The sequence below is a fragment of the Aulostomus chinensis genome, chromosome 15 (assembly GCF_037954235.1).
Source record: "Aulostomus chinensis isolate RoL2024-O1b breed Wild chromosome 15, RoL_Achi_v1.0, whole genome shotgun sequence".
Taxonomy (NCBI): Eukaryota; Metazoa; Chordata; class Actinopteri; order Syngnathiformes; family Aulostomidae; genus Aulostomus; species Aulostomus chinensis.
In genome coordinates this window covers 17,059,609-17,077,462 of record NC_141334.1, presented here as the reverse complement: position 1 = coordinate 17,077,462, position 17,854 = coordinate 17,059,609, and the positions used below count along the sequence as shown (strand labels likewise).

Genomic DNA, 17,854 nt, shown 5'->3' with positions numbered 1-17,854 from the left:
GGACTGAAATGTGATTCTGATTCTGAAGTGTGGATGTACTGTAATCCTTATCTTTATCGGGCCTGTACTGAATTTCTGAGGTTTCATCTTGAAATTTCTACTAATGAGCCCAACGTTTCAAACAATCCGGGCATCATTTTGTCCAAACCTGGTTATTGTTTCAGCTCCGATGTAGAAACACATTTTTTCACAATCTTAGCAATTCAAAAAATCCAAAATACACAGTTGTACTATATTGGATATATACAGTATGTATATATTGCCCAGCCCTACTATCTAATCAGTGCTAGTAAAGGTTGAGGTCGTGTCAAAGTAGGTAAACGCTTATTTTCTTTCTGAGTTTTGAAGTTCATCTCAGACTAGATTTTTTTTCAACCTTGAATAAAAATCGTTATTTATTTGAGATACACTGCAGCAAGCCTTAAACCCTGTGCTTTATTTTTATGTGGACAGACAGGGCTGGAGAGCATTTGGGTGTTGTAAAGAAACAGTCATTCACAACATTAATGAAAGAAGCTGCTGCTGTCGGTGGAGAGCCCAGATCCCTGCGCGCGTGAAGGACCGGTGCATTGAGAGGCTGAATCATCGTTAGCAAACGGACTTTGGTCCTGCAAGGCTTTGCTGACTTACGCTTCCACTATGTTTTCTCTCTTCCCACTGGTGTGAATCTGCTCTTTGCCGGTGTTGCCTTGTAGCCTAGCGAAGCTAGCCTCATTGCAGAAAAGGATACAGCAGCAGACTGTGTAGGTGTCAAAACTATTGCTCATATATCTGTAGAAGGCGTCCCTGTCTGGAGCGCTGGGCCTCTGGGATCCACCACCAGAAAGTTGTTGTGTAATTCTCAAACAACATATTTCTACCCAGAAACTCATAGTAGCCTGTGAACTTGAATGCACCTTTAAGTATTAAATAAAGTAGGTGCCCTTTTTCAAAACCTGTCTTCATATTGTCCTGAAAACTGATGACCGATACCTTACACTGCATAGCCTGGTGGAATGTACCAAGTCAACAGACAGCTGCAGCGGCTGCTCAGGACTGAGGCTGCTGACCGTCTCTGCTGGGACTCTAAGTTGCTGACCTACATCTGCTGACATTTCCAAATCCCTCGCCCTCGCTGTGAGCCGTCCTAACTTGTGCCTCCTCAGTGATGATTCTCCCCTGGCTTGTTAACTGTCACGTATAAATGCAATTTTAGTCATAGTGGGGTTTTCTTCTTTCTTCCAAGCGGTAAAGAATTCATTTCTGTCTATTACTCCAAACTGCTTCTGCCGGGGTTTCACCACCTCACGCTGCTACCAGGGGTGCTGTCCTTTAAAAACAGTGGTTTTGTCTTGACAGGATGTGTCTCCCTATTTATTATCACAGAGGACACGGGGCCTTGATTCCACTTGAGGTTTTCAGGCAAAACATAGTATATTTTATTTTACTTCGCTCCATTTCCACTGTGTACAGTAAGACACAGTTTTGCTTTTGGATTTTTGGTGCTGATGTTTGCTTGTAAACAGCTGTTGTTACTTAATACTAGATATAATACATCGAGACAAATGAAAGGGAAAAAAAATGAAGTTCTCAAATCATGAACGCCAGCATCTTTTTAAAATGATTTCTAATGATGAGCGGATAACCGAGTGCTGCTGCTGCTCTACGTTCTTCTACTTGAAAATCCCTGAACTTTTCAGAAAGGTGCTTGTGTATCGTCACATTTCAGACAACCAATCATCACGCTTCTCCGAAACTTGTCTCCCTGGTAACCAACACAATAGAGGAGAGGCTGCCGTGGCTGTTTATCCTGAGCTATACTACACATCTCGCTATCATAACAGTGGAAGAAAAGCCAGTTTGTGGGAGTAGAATTGACTGTAATAATGACGTCAACGGATGGTAATCACATACACGCGAATGCACACACACACACACACACACACACACACACACACACACCCTCCTCGCTCTACAGCTGTCAGAAAAGCAGGGACAGCAGGGCATCGCTGTTTTTATGCTCATTCACTGAAGGGTTTTTCGGGTGGTGCTCATGTTGGAAAAAATCAAGTTCAAACGTATAATAAAAGTAAGAATGCCTCAGACAAGACAAAGGTGCCCCAGTGGTCTCCCAGTTTTTCACTTCCTATCAGTTTCTTAAGGTATTGTTGGCATAGAAACATGGCATCTATGCCCAGCGTTTGTTTTTGTTTGTTTTTTGATTTTGCGTTCACGTGTAGCAGCCTTTGGTAAGGTGCAGAGCCTTCATGAGCAGAACCGCTTTAATGCACCATGGCGTTGATTCTCTGCAACTCCAGTGAACGCCGTTCGTCTCTCTTCATGTTTTTCCTCTAGATTATTCAGGTTTTTCCTTTTATTCGTCTCCACATCGTTATTTCACGACTACATTGCGTACCGCCCACTATGAATACGGATATTTAAGCCACTTTATCGATGGTAATGGGTTTTATTTTTCCAACTTTTTTTGTATGGGAAGTGATGATTGCCAAGTGACCTCTCCTATTAATGTAATTAGGTGTGATGTTATCTCCTCCCAGTGTGTATCTCTGTCAGCACTGTGAGGCAGCAGGCAGTTGCAGCACCGTGGAACAAGAGAGGATGCAGTTTGAGCAGCTGAGTGCTTGTGCAGCAGAATGCAGCTCAGTGTCATTGTGAATAATAAATTTATACCTGTCACGCATTCTGTTTATGTATGTTGTTTTTTAACCTTCTGCTATCATCAGCGCCACATGTTTGTGTCTTAATCTGGCCCGATCGGCTTTAGTAGAACATATTTTGTTTTCCAATTACCCGACGACAGCACTCTGTTCACCCCAGCATGACCAATTCACAAACTCTGTGTTTAAGCTATATTTCCAGTGAAACCAGCTTACTATCCACTGTGTTACTAATTCTGTGGATGGTTATGCACATTTAACCGCATCAGTGTAAAGTACTGCAGCAGCAGCATCGGGAGCCTTGACTTAAACGTGATTAACATCGTATTTAATATGTGAAATGCGCAACTTCGTCCTCATTGTGAGACATCAACTGTGCACTTTCTGACACACCGATAATGAGTTGCATATTAATTTTTTTTATTTCACTCACACAGATGAAAGCTGGTAGGATGAACACATAGCAGCTGGTATGAACAGCATAAATGTAATTACTAAAATGTGCTGCACCAGTAAATAGCTCCACTAAATGCCAAAGACACCTACATGTATAATTTGTGGCCAAAGCTGTTTTCCTGTGCTCCTGGATTTATTGACTTTTAATAAACTGCAATGCATACATCTTTTCTATAGCTGCCTGGCAGAAATGCATATCTCGGTACCAGCAATAAATTGTGTACATTGACAAAATCGCATATAGATGCTGAGCAGCAGTGATCCATCTCCAGACAGAAACCTTAAGGAAAGCTATATTGAAGACAATGGTTTGCGCTCCCTGCTCACTGCCGCGTACTCAGGGACGGTGTCCAACTCTCACGAATGTTTAAAATTCAAATAAGAGGTTTAGAAAAATCCAAAAAGAATTTCTGTAAAATGTCTTCACAGGTACAGCAGGATCTGCTGTTCTCACCGGAACTCCAAATCAACCTCGCTTAACTTTCACCCTCATTTTATAGCAGGAGGGGAAAAAAAAAATCATTGAATTGTCTGAGCTCCCATTTAAGTCTCTGTTGTGTTGTTTTTTTTCTCAGAATAACCACCACGGCTGCTTGCATGATGGACTTGAGGAGGTACCCTCTGGATGAACAGAACTGCACCCTGGAAATAGAAAGCTGTGAGTATTTGTTCCAGTGAGGCTGTCAGAAACAAATACATGCAAATACAATCATGTGATTATTTTAGCAACACGATATGAGACCGGAACACCCAAATGGACTCGTGTAACCTTACACATGAATAAATAAATGTCGCTGTTTATTTTCTGACACCCGTCAGACCTGCAGTAATGTATTTTTTAAATACCTCGCACTGGGGATGTAAAAATAGTAACCAATATGCAAGTTACAAGGAGGTACTAATTAGTTATTGATTTTGAGCCATTTTGAACTTGATACAGTCTTAATCATGATTCATGATGAAATGGCTAGGACGTACATCCACTTCCAGACCTAGCAGTTTGCTCTTGAATGCATGGTACCATCTCGCTCTGCTGAATTATATTTATTTAGGTTTCAGCCCGGCGTACCTTTATAGAAATATATCTAGTCCAGTTCAGTGGCTGAAACCTTTAAAACATTTTTTTTTGTATTTAGGTGCCGTAGTAGAAATATAGAAATGTCTGTCCGATTCGATTTTTTTCAGTTAACTCCATGTCATTGCCATCTTTTCGCTGTTTTCAGTTTGCCTGATTGTTATTTTAACCCTTTTTATACGCCGTAAGGTGAGCTTGGGTGTCTTGAAAGGCTTCCTTATAGAGGACACGATCAACTAGCAGAACTAGGTTTCCTGTAAATCTTCAATTGTTGCCGGTACAGGTTCGTGTGGAGTCATATTTGAATAAGTGTATGCAAATACATGTAGAAGAAAACAGGGGAAATATAACGGTATTGACACTAGCTCGTCTCTTTTATTCGTCTTTTTTTTTTTTTTTTTTTTTTTTTACAAATGTTGTTAATCCGATAAATCATCCAGGTGGGGAAGGTGCTTGTGGTGTAATTAAAAATGGTATTGCTGGATCACTTTCATTGACCGCTCCATCAATCACCACACTGACTCAATACTTTAGATATGTGTGGGTCTTGTGGTTGATTGTTAACCCTCAGGAGATCAGTAAGCAATGAAATATGGATACACCATGAATTAAAAAGTTGTGGGATCATTTGCTATTTATGCTCATGGAGCCGTCTGTGCTGGTGGGAACGGTGCACATTAATTATGACTCGGACTGATTAGGCAGCCAGTTGTTTCAATTTCATGAACAATGTCACATTTCCTTACCTTATAACCCCAGAGAGAGATTTAATGGTAATGAATCCAGGTTCCTAAGTGAGTTTAATGTCATTCAGTTCTGGACATGCGGCAGTAGAATGTGAAATGTAGTAACACTTCCCGCTCTGAGAAATAGCTCTGCAGTGAATGCATTCACTGGCCTATTGACATAAATCTGCTGCTGGGATCAGTTGCTGTTGAAGATGTATAGGAGGGTCACAACCAAATGACCCATGTTAATGAATATTCATGCAGGTTCACGCTGAACACACACATTCAGCTCCCAGACAGAACCGTTGTCCATTGAAGATGTTTTTATTTTATTTTATTTTTTATTTGTTCAGGTGAAGTTCTTTGTGTTGCGTGGTCTTTCAATTGCCACCACTTCTGGTACTTTTAATGGATCTTTTATTTAAAACCTAAAATCATTAATGGAATAAATTACTTTACAAGTCAGGAGATGTTGCTGGAGTGCTGCACAAATATTTTTTTAAAGGATCATGCCATTTTTTGTTTTTGCATTAGGGAGCCGAGCCCCACAGAGCTCCTCTGATCACTAATTAGCTTAGCGAAGTCAATGGCGGTGATGGGAAGTGTTTGCATACCTCCATTAAAAGTCAACAAATAGATCAGTTTCGTTTTTGTTTTTTCCAGAAGTAATCCTCCTCATCCTCTCTTACAAAGTCGGCCATGAGTAAATAGTTTTTTAGTGGTCAACAAATGTTTTCTTGTGTTGGAATTTATAATGGGGCTTTTGAAACGCTGTCTCAAATCACTGCGCCCAGCTTCTTTTTTTTTTTCTTTTTTTTTTAACGAATGCAGTCCCAGCTATGTGTCTGAATCTGAAATTAGAATGTCTCATATTTTTAAATGATTTCATGTAGAATATTATACACAATCTCAGTTAATCCAAGCAAAGAACATTTAGGAGAAAAGTGTATTTGATGACATTTGACAGAGGTATGCTAAGACTTCCCACCCACTACCATTGATTATGCTAAGCTAATCAGCGGTCCATGGGTGTCCGCTCCCTCGTGCAGAGCACAGGAGAGAGGAGTATCTGTCCTCTTGTTTGGCTCTGGGGAGGATGGATAATAAGCAGATTTCACAAAAATTGTCCCTTTAAGTACAGAGCATATAAAGGGAACTGGATCCAGCATCTGGCCTCATTCATTCCTATGAACGATGTTCAGCAGCGCATTTGGCCAAAAAAAAAAAAAAGTCTTCAGCATTGTGTGACCCATATTGAGGTACAAAGTGTAGAGACTTTCAAGGATTAAACATGGGCCTGCTTACCTTGAGAGACATCTGGTTTCACAAGATCACAACGTCACAGTCTGATGGTTCTCAGTTTACTTGATCGGTAAATTATTTAATCTGGCAGCTCCTCTGGACTGAGTAAAATGTTATAGACCCAAACGTAACAAATTATCATGGTTAAACAAGTAATTAAATTGCCCAGTGTTTTAGATACTCTTCTTAGAATGTAAGATTATAGGAGAAAGCGTGTCTCCAATCCTGGGGGCTTGCTGCTGACATGAGGCAACTATGCAAAGTAGCTGCAAACTTCGGATTCAGAATGTCTGCTCTCGTTTAAGTGTGAGCAAAATGGGATGTGTTTTTTCACGGCAATCGGGGCTATTAAGATTGTCACCTTGAAGCTATTATTAGCCTCATATTTTGGTCTCCGAAATTCAACGTGTAAAGATATCAGTATTTAACAAGTTGTGAGGTTGCTCAACTTTGAATGACTTAAATAAAACAGATGAGCGTGTTTGATTTGTCAGAGCGACCTGCACTCATTATCCTCACCATTGCAACAGACTTTTAATAGAACAGGTTAAATATAATTGTTTCTTGAGCACATTTGAGCCTCCCTTCTCTTCTCTGCCACAGATGGATATACGACAGATGACATCGTGTTCTTCTGGCAAGGAGAGGACAGGGCAGTGACGGGTGTTGACAAATTAGAGTTACCTCAGTTCTCCATTGTGGACATCCGCTTGGTGTCCAGGGAGGTCAGGTTTACTACAGGTAAGCTGTGAAGGCTTCAAACTTAATTACCTTAAAGCTATCAGCTGTGTTCCTAAAATTGGTATCAATCACCACAGTGACTGTTCTCTGACGTATTTGATTGTGAGTGTTCCTGAATTACTTACCTTCTGTGAAAAATAATCATTTAATGTAAAACCTTGGTACTTTGTGCAAAAGCTTTGATTACATCTTATTTCTTTTCCATTTAGGATTTTTACAATGAAAGATTAGCAGCTGCACGTCACCTGTCTCAACAGGCAATTAGCTACAAAAAAAGCCTGCAAACACAGCAATTAGAATGGAAGTACAAAGAGTTGTTGCCATGGTAACGATGCACTCGTCTTGTCTGGTTGCAGCAGCGTAAGCCTGTAGGTTTCAGAATGTGGCGCTTAGCAAGTCGTTGCAAGTTTCAGCTTGATTCATTGGGAATCTTTGGATTTAAAACAATCTTTCTGCCAAAAAAGTGTTTTCTTGTTTGCTTGTTTATATATTTTTTTACTTTCAAATGCTCATAAATGGGTGCCTCGAGCTCACAAAGACTCCACCGTGTCACTTCTCTGTGACTCAGAGGTCAGAAAACACCAGCCAGGTATTTAGCTTGAAGCTAAAGCAGAAGGATGACTAACAACTGCAAAACTGTCCAAAGTCTCAGTTTACATCGTCCAGCAAATGAGTGCAACCAACTTGCTAACCCTCGTCCTCAGGAACACCAAACTATCAAACTACTATAGCCTATAGTTTGCTTTTTTGCGAAAATATGACTGGATTAAGAAGATGTGGAGTGTACTGGATGAAGTGCTTGTAAACTCAAGCTTAAAGTATTTGGCCTTCTTTTTTTGCAAAAAGTGCTGTAATACAGGAGACAAAAAATGTCTTCCTGAGCTCCAGTCACACATCGGTCAGTACATTAAAGTCAAAACGCCCTTTTTTTTCGATGAAATATCATTTTAAACGTCTACAGTTTATCACTTTCTCGCTCTAAAAACCCAACAAACACTAACAAGCTTTTAGGACTGTACTAAAAACTAAAGCAAAAACTAAAGCACGTGTGGGAATTTATTGAGGATTAATGCTTAAAAATTCTGCTAGTTTGATGATATTGGACTGACGGTGACCCGACAACCTCCCAACCTCCGATTTTAATGTGGGTGGGGATTTTTTTTTAAAAAGAAAAAAACAAAGGAATTCCATTCATGTTGATTCCTTTAACTTTTTCAATTTAAATTGTCATTAAATTGTGTTTTCGAGGCTTTTTAGGTATACCATCTACCCTCTGGGCAACACCAGAACTCGAAAACGAAAATGACAAAAATCAAGTGTCAGTGTCACTGTGGTGGTTGATTTGAATGAAATCTGTGAGTATTTGTTGCCAGCATTATTCTGGGATGTACTCGGGTGATCTAAAGTGTTTGTCTCACACTTGATGAAGTATGTATGCGAAGGTATTGATTCATTAAAAGATTTACAGGAACCTGGAGATGATGAGGTCATTCATCACTGTGGGTTCCCCATAGCAAATAGCCTTTTAGATTAAAACCATCACGCTTATCGCAAGCTTTTTTTTTTTTTTTTTTTTCCTTCGGTGACAAATTGGCAATAAAGCTCTTGATGGCGTACATAGAAGGAAATTTAACTATATTCAGAGCAATTCGTATAGTTTCCAAACTAGTAAATATCCCCGTGGAGCCGAAGCAGAGAGAGATCCTGCCTTGATGTTGATATTTCTTTTTTGCATCAGCACTGATTTGGTGTTTGTTTAAATTAATGTGCCGTCAAAAGTACAATTAACATCTTGGCTCTAGCGGCTGACATTTTCCAGCAAAATATATGATGCAATGACTTAATGTAACAGAGGAGGAGAAACCAATGGGCTGTCATTGTTTTCTCCTTTTGTGTAAAAGCATTCAATGCAGCCCTGTGCCTTCAAAATGCCCTTTTGGTAATGTTTAGAGGACAGAGAAAGCGCAAAAGGAAAGCAGAGCAGCTCTCGGTGACAATTCTCCGAGGGATGCTGGCGCTGCCTGCTGAGATAGGGGGTTGCAGAAAAATCTGCCGTGTTTGCGACTTTCTGCCATGTTTAATTGGAATCGAACTTGTCCCTGGAAAGGAATCCATCGCTTTGGGGAAATTAAGTGCTCCATCTGAACAAATGGAGAAATGACTACCCCGCGCGTTGTCAAAGTGCAGACTTTGGAACTCTTAAGTTGTGCCAACATTTCCCTCTTCTTCTCTTAGTTTTTTTCCTCAATTTGTTGTTCTGCCCCGCTCTGCTCTAAACTCACCCGCTTCTCTCCCCTCACAGGTTCATATCCCAGGCTTTCGCTGAGTTTCAGGATTAAGAGGAACATTGGTTACTTCATCTTGCAAACATATATGCCCTCCATCTTGATCACCATTCTTTCCTGGGTCTCCTTCTGGATCAATTATGATGCCTCTGCAGCTCGGGTGGCCCTGGGTAAGACTTCTGCGTGGTTGAACCTCCTGTAACTTCCACCGTTAAATGTTGTCGCGTCAACACTTAAGAGGCGAATCAAATGATCACATTTGTCTTCTTCTTTCCAAGTTTTCTGATCAAATTATGTTTTTACAAAAGAAAAGTTAACGTTACTGCAGTTTACAAGGATGGTCTTCATGTTATTGACATTCATTAAATTCAAAATCTCGAACTCAAAATGACTAATTGAATCAAAGCTATTTTTGTTTTTCCGATCTTTTTTTTCTCTTGTGGCTTGATAGGTCAATAATTATACCAATAATTCATTATTTAATGCAAATGAATGCAAATATTCAGGTGGAAGAATATTTTCAGTGAGTGAGTACATTCAGTCAAGAGCTGCGCGACTTTACTGTTTGAACAGCTTCGTGTTCGGGATCTCGCTTTTGTTGAGCAACATTAAATGCGAAGTGGGTGAAAAACTATAGGTTGTATTTTGTCTGCCTGTTGCTGCTCTCGTCACTCGTTTAGCTTAAGTTCGGTAAAGTTGGAGAGACATTCACAGATTACAATTTCTAGGATCAGTAACTTACAGGTGAAAAGTACAACCCAGTGTTTATCCAGAGGAGCCACCCTCCTGGCTGGGTGAACGACAGTTGTCTCTACCTGCGGCCGTCTACTACAAAGTGCCACGCTGAAAAAAAAAAAAACTACAAAAATGAAGAAATACTGCAAACATAGTTAATAACTTCACTTTAATACAGTGTAGTGAAGAGTGTAGTCAATATAAAGACACAAAATAAACTCCATGCTTCCCTAATGACTGGTTGCTGCTACATTATACTATGCACTACGTTTGAGAGGCAGATATTCATTTTGTACTGCAAAACATTAATCTAATAGTAATGGAATACAACGTTAAAGTAGTAAAAGATGATGCCTTGTTTGGCCTTGTTGTCAGAGGCATTATAGTTAAGTGTGTGTGTGTGTGTGTGTGTGTGTGTGTGTGTGTGTGTGTGTGTGTGTGTGTGTGTGTCTCATTCGCATGAACACAAAAACTCTGTAATTTATTTTGAAATTTGCATTTTAATTCTAGGATACATACATGATGGGAATACTTTACGGTCAGATTATTTAAGCAAAGTACTAATTGTGTGTGTGTTGGGTCTCTCTGTCTGTCTTTGTGCGCGTGTGTGTTGCTGTATTCCCTCAGGTGTCACGACGGTGCTCACCATGACAACAATTAACACCCACCTTAGGGAGACTCTCCCAAAGATTCCGTATGTGAAAGCCATCGACGTCTACCTCATGGGCTGTTTTGTGTTCGTGTTCCTGGCCCTGCTTGAATATGCCTTTGTAAATTATGTGTTCTTTGGCCGGGGCCCGGCGCAACAGAAGAAAATCAATGAGAGGCTGAACAAAGTCAACAACGAGCGCACAAGATACGAAGAGAAGCGCCTGAGGGAACAGGTTTGCATCCTCATCCGCCGCCCCTGTTATACTCTACTTCTCTGTCAGTCAGAGTTCAAGTACAGAAAAACTGTTCTGCTTATAAGATTCCTAGACGTAGACAATTTATGCAGACACAAATTTACAGTATTTCCTCAAGTAATCTTACTGATGCCGCCCCAATCTGCATTCACCAACCATCCTCCATTGCTTCTCCCTCGAGCACTGACTGCTTTCTATCGAGCATAGCCTTTTTTTTCATTGAGATAGCGATTCATCCGGCTCAACGGTGGTGTAAACATTCTCATTTCTTATTTAGGTTGTTGTCTGTGTTTATGCTGTAGGCTTCATTCACTCTCACCCTGCTACCTTCAATTTGAACATGTCCGGCTAAATATTACACAGAACTTCAAAATGTAGGAGGAATCGGCAAAGGGATCATTCGATAACAGCGGGTGCTTAAAGAAAAAATGGTCGGACTGAATGACGCCTCTTGTTTATTGTGTCTTAAGTATTAAAATGCTATTCAAAGTTCCTCCTGTTGACTTTATGTCTTATGCATTGTGTAACTGAACGAAAAATGTGCTTATTTGCCAGTATTTTATGGCCGTTTTAATGTTCTCTTCATTTTTTCTTTCACATTGCAAGGACTCCATTTCCGTGCCGTTTCAAACCAACACCTTCAGGTCATTTACACAGCGAAGAAATCTGTATCTCGAGGAACAAAGAAAAGTTGGGGTACATGTATTTAGAAATCATATCAGCTGTAGGCCAGCCCTCACTATAAGATCATTGTTTAAATATACAAGTATTTTTGTGGCATGCAAGAAATGACACTCCATATCATCCCTGCATTTTGCTTTAGTTTGAGAACTGGAGGGACGGGCAGAGGGGGTTCATTTAGGTTTCATTATTTGGGGTCTTTGGGGCTGCTGCTCAGCAACGCAGCTCTCACTCACACTCCATGTCTTTCCACCTCCCTCCCAGGTGGACGCGTATGGAAACATTCTCCTCACCACTCTGGAGATGAATAACGAGGTGATGCCTTCTGACGTGGGGAGCAGCGTCAGTGACTCTCGGAATTCGGTCATGTCCTTTGACAGCTCCGGGGTCCAATTCAGGAAGCCGATGGCACCCCGAGACGGCTTCAGCCACCACTCGCTGGATCGGAGCGCCATGCGGAGCCGGGCCAACTGTCGGCTACGACGACGCTCCTCCAAGCTCAAGTTGAAAATCCCCAACCTGTCAGATGTTAGCACCATTGACAAGTGGTCCCGGGTCATTTTCCCTATCACCTTTGGATTTTTCAACCTAATCTACTGGTTGTACTATGTGAATTGATGTGCATCCCACTAGGAATCATGGGCCATATTTTGAGAGCACATTAAATTGGCTTTGATACAGTTCCAAAATATGTATACACATATACAAGTTGAACATATGTATATGCATATTTCTATATATTATATTTATATATACGTGTGAAATCTGAAGGACTTTTCTGCTGTATAAAGTATTAATAGGATGACTTGAATGTTTAAAAATAATTGTGAGAGAAGAATTTCAAGGCTTTGAGTTTCTTTTTCCTCCTGAAACAAACAAACTAACAAACAAACAAACAAACAAACAAACAACACAAGATCCCTCCTGGGGTTTTTGGAACTAAAGACTGCATGATATTTTTGCAAAAAAAAAAGAAAAAAGGAAAAAAGAAAAAGTGAAAGCTCTTGAGAGAGAAAAGATGTCTCAGAGTCCCATCGACTTTTTATTGTTACTTATTGTAATCGAAAATCCTCTACTGCAGCTCATGAAATCAGCGGCGGCTGTCTGGTCAGGAATCAGCTGAGTGAGATCCTTGAACCCCTCCCCCACCCACCGCGCGACCACCTGCCGGCCACCCCACTCCCACTCCCTCCATCACCCATGGATAACATGCACGGAAATCTCCGGTTCTACTATGTACAGCAACCTTGTTTGGATTATGTGTTGTTCCTTGGGTTTTTTGAAGTGATAGCGTTCTCTTTCTCAGACATCAGCTCTGGCCTCATGCTCGCCATTAGAAGGCCACTTGGATGGGATGTTTGACCGCCACATTCCTGCCCAGAGTCGACGCACTTGTATTCCTTTCTCTTCTCATGTTATTTTAAGAAAAAAAAACGTCCTCGGGGAAGGGGGTGGGTGGGAGGGTGGGTGTGGTGTGGTGGTTGGTTTTCATTATGGTTCAAAAACGAATGCTGATTATTGTAGATATGATTTTGTCTTGAAAAATACTGTGATTTCAGAAAGTGTCCGAACATGTTCTAGAGCTAGGGCATTAAGAGATTAATGAGTCAAAGGTATGCATTACTCATTTCTGATTGTTTGAAGACAAAAAACAAAAAAAAATCATATTCTGTACATTTGATCATTCAGTATTCTCATGAAAGTATACTTGTACTGTTTATTTCCTCCTATTGATTGAGTCACATGCTCTTTAAATGCCGAGTTCATTGACATCATATCCTGCTTTGTGTTTGCTAAAGGAAAACGGGGCGGGGGGAGGGGGGGGGATGCTTTTGTGATCTGTTTGAAATAATTTCACAGTGAAGATATAAGAACATGTATATTCAAAAGAGTCAACATATCAGCCCACAGTTTGACCAGTTGTAATTTAGTAGTCATTATTTCTTTGTTCGTTGAGCATTTTTTCAGTGTCAGAGTCACAGGCAGGAGAAGAATTCAGTGAGTCAGTCAGTGCTGTCCCATGAAAGCCGTGAACCTCCAGGATCGGAAACATCAGCTGCGTCAAGAATGATGCGCTCATTCAAACTGAAACAGCTAAGACTCCTACAACCCATGTACACCGTTCTTCTGTTCTTCTCTCCCACATGCATCCCAAAGTCCTGGCGCTCAGGTTGATTTGCAAAACAGACTAAAAGATGTCATTGACCCTGAGTTCAGACTGGATAATCATGGTTTTTAAAGTAACATTGTGTAGTTGTGACTGACTGATGGGTGGTAAGATGTTGTAAGATGACTCATCAAATTTGTTTGAATTTAGGACTTGGCGGAGTCCCGCGCTATTGAGATATGATTTGAAATGATCCTGAGGAAACTAACATCTTTTAACAACAGATAAAAGACCTTACTTGCCCTGAATGCTAGTGGTTCATCTCATTCCTGTAAGAATCCGTCCGGACGCACAGCAGCAGTCGTATGTGTGTTAACGCTGACTGCGTGGTCCATGTAGCTTTGCTTTAATTTACATGTACTGAGAATTCCGAACTATCTCATAGTACCTAAAAGCAGCAATGCAAGCTAGCAGGAGTTGCACACACATTCAGCTAAGATTACTTGGTAAAGGAGCAAACTTTCACAGGAGGAATGAAAGCAGCACCTTATTCAAGCATTTGTTAAAATAGTACTGCATAATGTTGCTTTAAAGGTTCCCAAATTAATCTGGTTCATGAAGTCCCCAAACAATGAGTTGGATAACCTGGACCCAGAGCCTTCGATGGGCATTTGATGATGACAAAATAAAACCATAGGTTTGACAGCAAATGATCCAGTTAGTTTGGAGCACTTGAAGCGCAGTTAATCATCTTCCTCGATGTCATCATCATTTCCGGCAGGGAGTCCCGTATCAGAGAAGTGATTGGCTCATTCAAACGTGAGGGAAATTCTCACATAGATAAACACGGGAGGCGAAGCTGGAAGGGCTGCAGAATATCGAGATCAAAATGGTGGAGCAGGAGTATCAACGTTGCGACACAGATATCCAATCCTGTTTGAGAGTGAATAGGAATACTGATCATAAACCTACTTGTTTGCATGAGTCATTGACACCTAAGATGTGGCCGGAGTTATTTTGTTTTGTATACGGTTGATACCTTGTAGAAGACAACAAAAAAGAACACTCCCGCTCTCCCCCTGCAAAAGGAGAGAGAACTTTTACATCAATTAACCATACAAGAACACACTGTGAAAAACTTTTCATGTCTGCAGCAGTAATGTAGAGAGGTTTTTATTTTTATTTTTCATGTTTGATGAGAACAGAAAAAAACGAGTGAACACGAGCCCCAGCGAACTAATTTAGCAGCAAACACTGTGAGAAAAGATGTTCAAATTTCACCATCTGGAAGCCTGGATATGGGAAAAAAAATTAAAATTTGCACTGAAGGAAGATCTATTATGTTATACAGACAGTACATAATCAGTATGAAAGCAGATATGTGTAACAGTGAGTAACTTCCCTCAAAAGTTGAGTCACGTAGCCTGTGACACCTTACTGAAGGAGGTCACCTCATATACCAATCCACTGATAACCATAGTTCTGTCAATTCGAATCTGATTTACAGAAGTCTTGCTTAGCCACACTGACAGACATCATCCCTAGAAATGATTGTCTTTTTGCAAAATTCTATTAGAATAGTCCCACACTATATATAATTAAATATCTAAAATTGTAGAAAAGTTCTTGACATATATATATTTTTTTTTTCAGATGTAAGATGGTGATTACCGATGTGCACATCCACTTTTATAGTTTCTAGTATTTTTGATTGAATTCAGATTAAGGAGGCTTTAATAATTTGTGCACATAATGAAAGGTCGAACAATAATGCGCATAATTATATTTACTGATGTATTATTCTTTATTTTTGGACCATTTCATCCTGATCTGCATACCAACAGCTTGTCAAACTGTTCAAAGGCCATATGATGGATCTCTACTAAGAGCTGGGTCAGACTTTGAGGCCTGTTTGTTCCAGTGCGAGAATAACGCGTATTGTTTGTACAGATATGGGACTTAACAACCATAATCATTATTGTAACTGTAATGGGAAGCCTAATCCATCTATTCTGTGGGTCAATGAAATGTACTTCTATTTTGTAACACAAGTATAACATTCTCCCTCAGGTTGTTGTTTTTATTTTTTAGATTTTAGAAGCATATCTTCTTCGATCTCCGAACACACACACACACACACACACACACACACACACACACACACACACGCGCGCGCGAGGAGGAATATTAGCAGCCCTTGCATGCTCGCAGTAAATATATTCACCATTCATTTCACTCAGAACATGTATTACCTGCTGTCTGGACACGATATCAGCACATTCATACTAAAAGCTATGAGGATCTTCTGTTCCTTTCTTTCTTTTAGGATAATTGCTTATACAAGAGAGAAAACACATTTCATTTGACACGTGTTCAAGGAGCAGAGGAGGAAGAAGAGGAGGAGGAGGAGGGAAAAAAGTATTGATCTGATTTCAATGTGAATTTTCTTGCCTCTAGTGTATATGTGTAATTACATGTGAATTGTACTGTAAATATGATATCTTTCACTTAATAGTTCTTAATGCATGAACAAAAACATGGCAGTTCGTAATACCAGCTAGCCTCACTGCTAATGGCATGGACAGCTTCTTTAGCATTGGCATACTTCTGCAAACGAAACCTAAAAAAAAAGAAAAAAAAGTGAAACACAAGAAATACACGGTGGGAACAAACTAATGGAGACATCAACGCAAGTGCTCTCACAGTGAAGGAGTGCCTGGTGGCTCTGTAGGCTAATGCTAATTAGCTCACTGTCAGCCAATGCCTTCTTGAATGAAATTGTTGGGTTTTGTCATCCTCCATGTCTGAACTAACTCTAGGATTTTTCAGCACAGTACACCTGCAGCGTTTACCTCAGTCATCGATAAGTCACTGAATCATCAACAAAGAAGGGCATTACGGTCTAGCTGGCTTCTAGAGACTCGAGGAACAGGATTGCCTTAAGAAGGCGAGTGGGATGTTCTTTCTTGTTCCTCAAAAAAAAAAAAAAAATAGCATGCCCTTGAGCAAGGTACGTAGCCAAGTGTCCAAGTGCAGCTGCTCATGTGCCAACACTCAATGTCTGGACAGGATGGACCTCGGATGTTGATGGAAAATTGTTCTCCGGATAAAAACTGATGATGATTATTATCTCTGATCTTGATGCAAAACCACACACAAGAAACAATTTTCCCATCAGCACTGAAACTATAAAATACACCTTAGGATTGCATGTCACGCAGTCCCAATATCAGAAATGTTACATGACGCTTCTTTTAGTCAGATTTTTTTTTTTTTTTAAAGTTTGAGGCTTTCCAATCTTACTAATGATGTTTTTGATGCCGTTTTATATCTGACCGGCTAGGGCGAGTTATAGATCATGTCACGCTGTCCAGTTTTAGACTGCTTCATCCCGGATCACACTCCTCGTTTGAGTTATCAATAGTCCTGAGACCTTTAAAACACGAGCGGATCACAACCGTGCAGGAAACTCGGACCCAACAAGGCTGACAGACTCCTCACTGTTGGAAGAACTTCTGTTGGTGCATTCATTATCTTGTAAACCTTGTACTGTAGGTTTTGTTTTGCATGACCTGAGTTTTGAAAGGTTTGTTTTCATATATTTTGACTCCACTCCATCAGAATCATCTCCGCAGCCAGGAAAAGAAAGATCCAGTGTTTACATGCTCAAATTGCACTTGATTTACAGCCAGCTGGATAAATCTTGTGAAGCAAAACTGTTCATAAAACTGAAGGAAAAAAAAAAAGTAGAAGAAGAAGGAACGTACGTGGTGTGAATCACGCAATTGTACGTCTAGAAAATGTTCTTATTGTAAATCACACAATTTGGACTCGATGCACAAAGTGCATGCTGTAGTTTTATCAGGTTCAGCATTGATATCAGCCGCCCTTCAGCTACAGAGGATGTAAAGGACGCTCAGCAGTAGTGTCTGAACGTAAGCCATGTGACTGCTCACTGAGTGGGTGTCCCCTGTATTTTCTCTTGAATAAGTTGCCTCTGGTTATGGTCTGTTGTTGATTACTGTGTGACGCTACTCGCCAGAAGCTGTGCTGATTCCCAGTTACACATCACTTTACCTCCCACTTTGAAAGATCCCACCTGGGAGATCATCAGTAGGTGAGAAAGAGTTTCCAAAACTTTCTTAAAAAAGAAAAAAGAAAAAAAATTGGCAACAAACAGAG

The 17,854-nt window shown here is 40.4% G+C and overlaps 1 protein-coding gene across 2 annotated transcripts in view; it reads left to right on the top strand.

The window, feature by feature from the left end:
- Positions 1-13,000, top strand: part of gabrb4 (gamma-aminobutyric acid type A receptor subunit beta4) — a 52,296-nt gene extending 39,296 nt beyond the window's left edge. Inside the window, exons 5-10 of one of the 2 annotated variants that reach the window (XM_086226586.1) lie at positions 3,689-3,771; positions 6,822-6,959; positions 9,262-9,414; positions 10,607-10,863; positions 11,491-11,580; positions 11,830-13,000. In XM_086226586.1, coding sequence (XP_086082712.1) covers positions 3,689-3,771; positions 6,822-6,959; positions 9,262-9,414; positions 10,607-10,863; positions 11,491-11,580; positions 11,830-12,183 — 1,075 coding nt within the window. In that variant the 3' untranslated portion in view covers positions 12,184-13,000. The remainder of the gene's footprint in view (positions 1-3,688; positions 3,772-6,821; positions 6,960-9,261; positions 9,415-10,606; positions 10,864-11,490; positions 11,581-11,829) is intronic. The other variant, XM_086226587.1, reaches the window with a different exon arrangement.
- Positions 13,001-17,854: the final 4,854 nt, after the last annotated feature.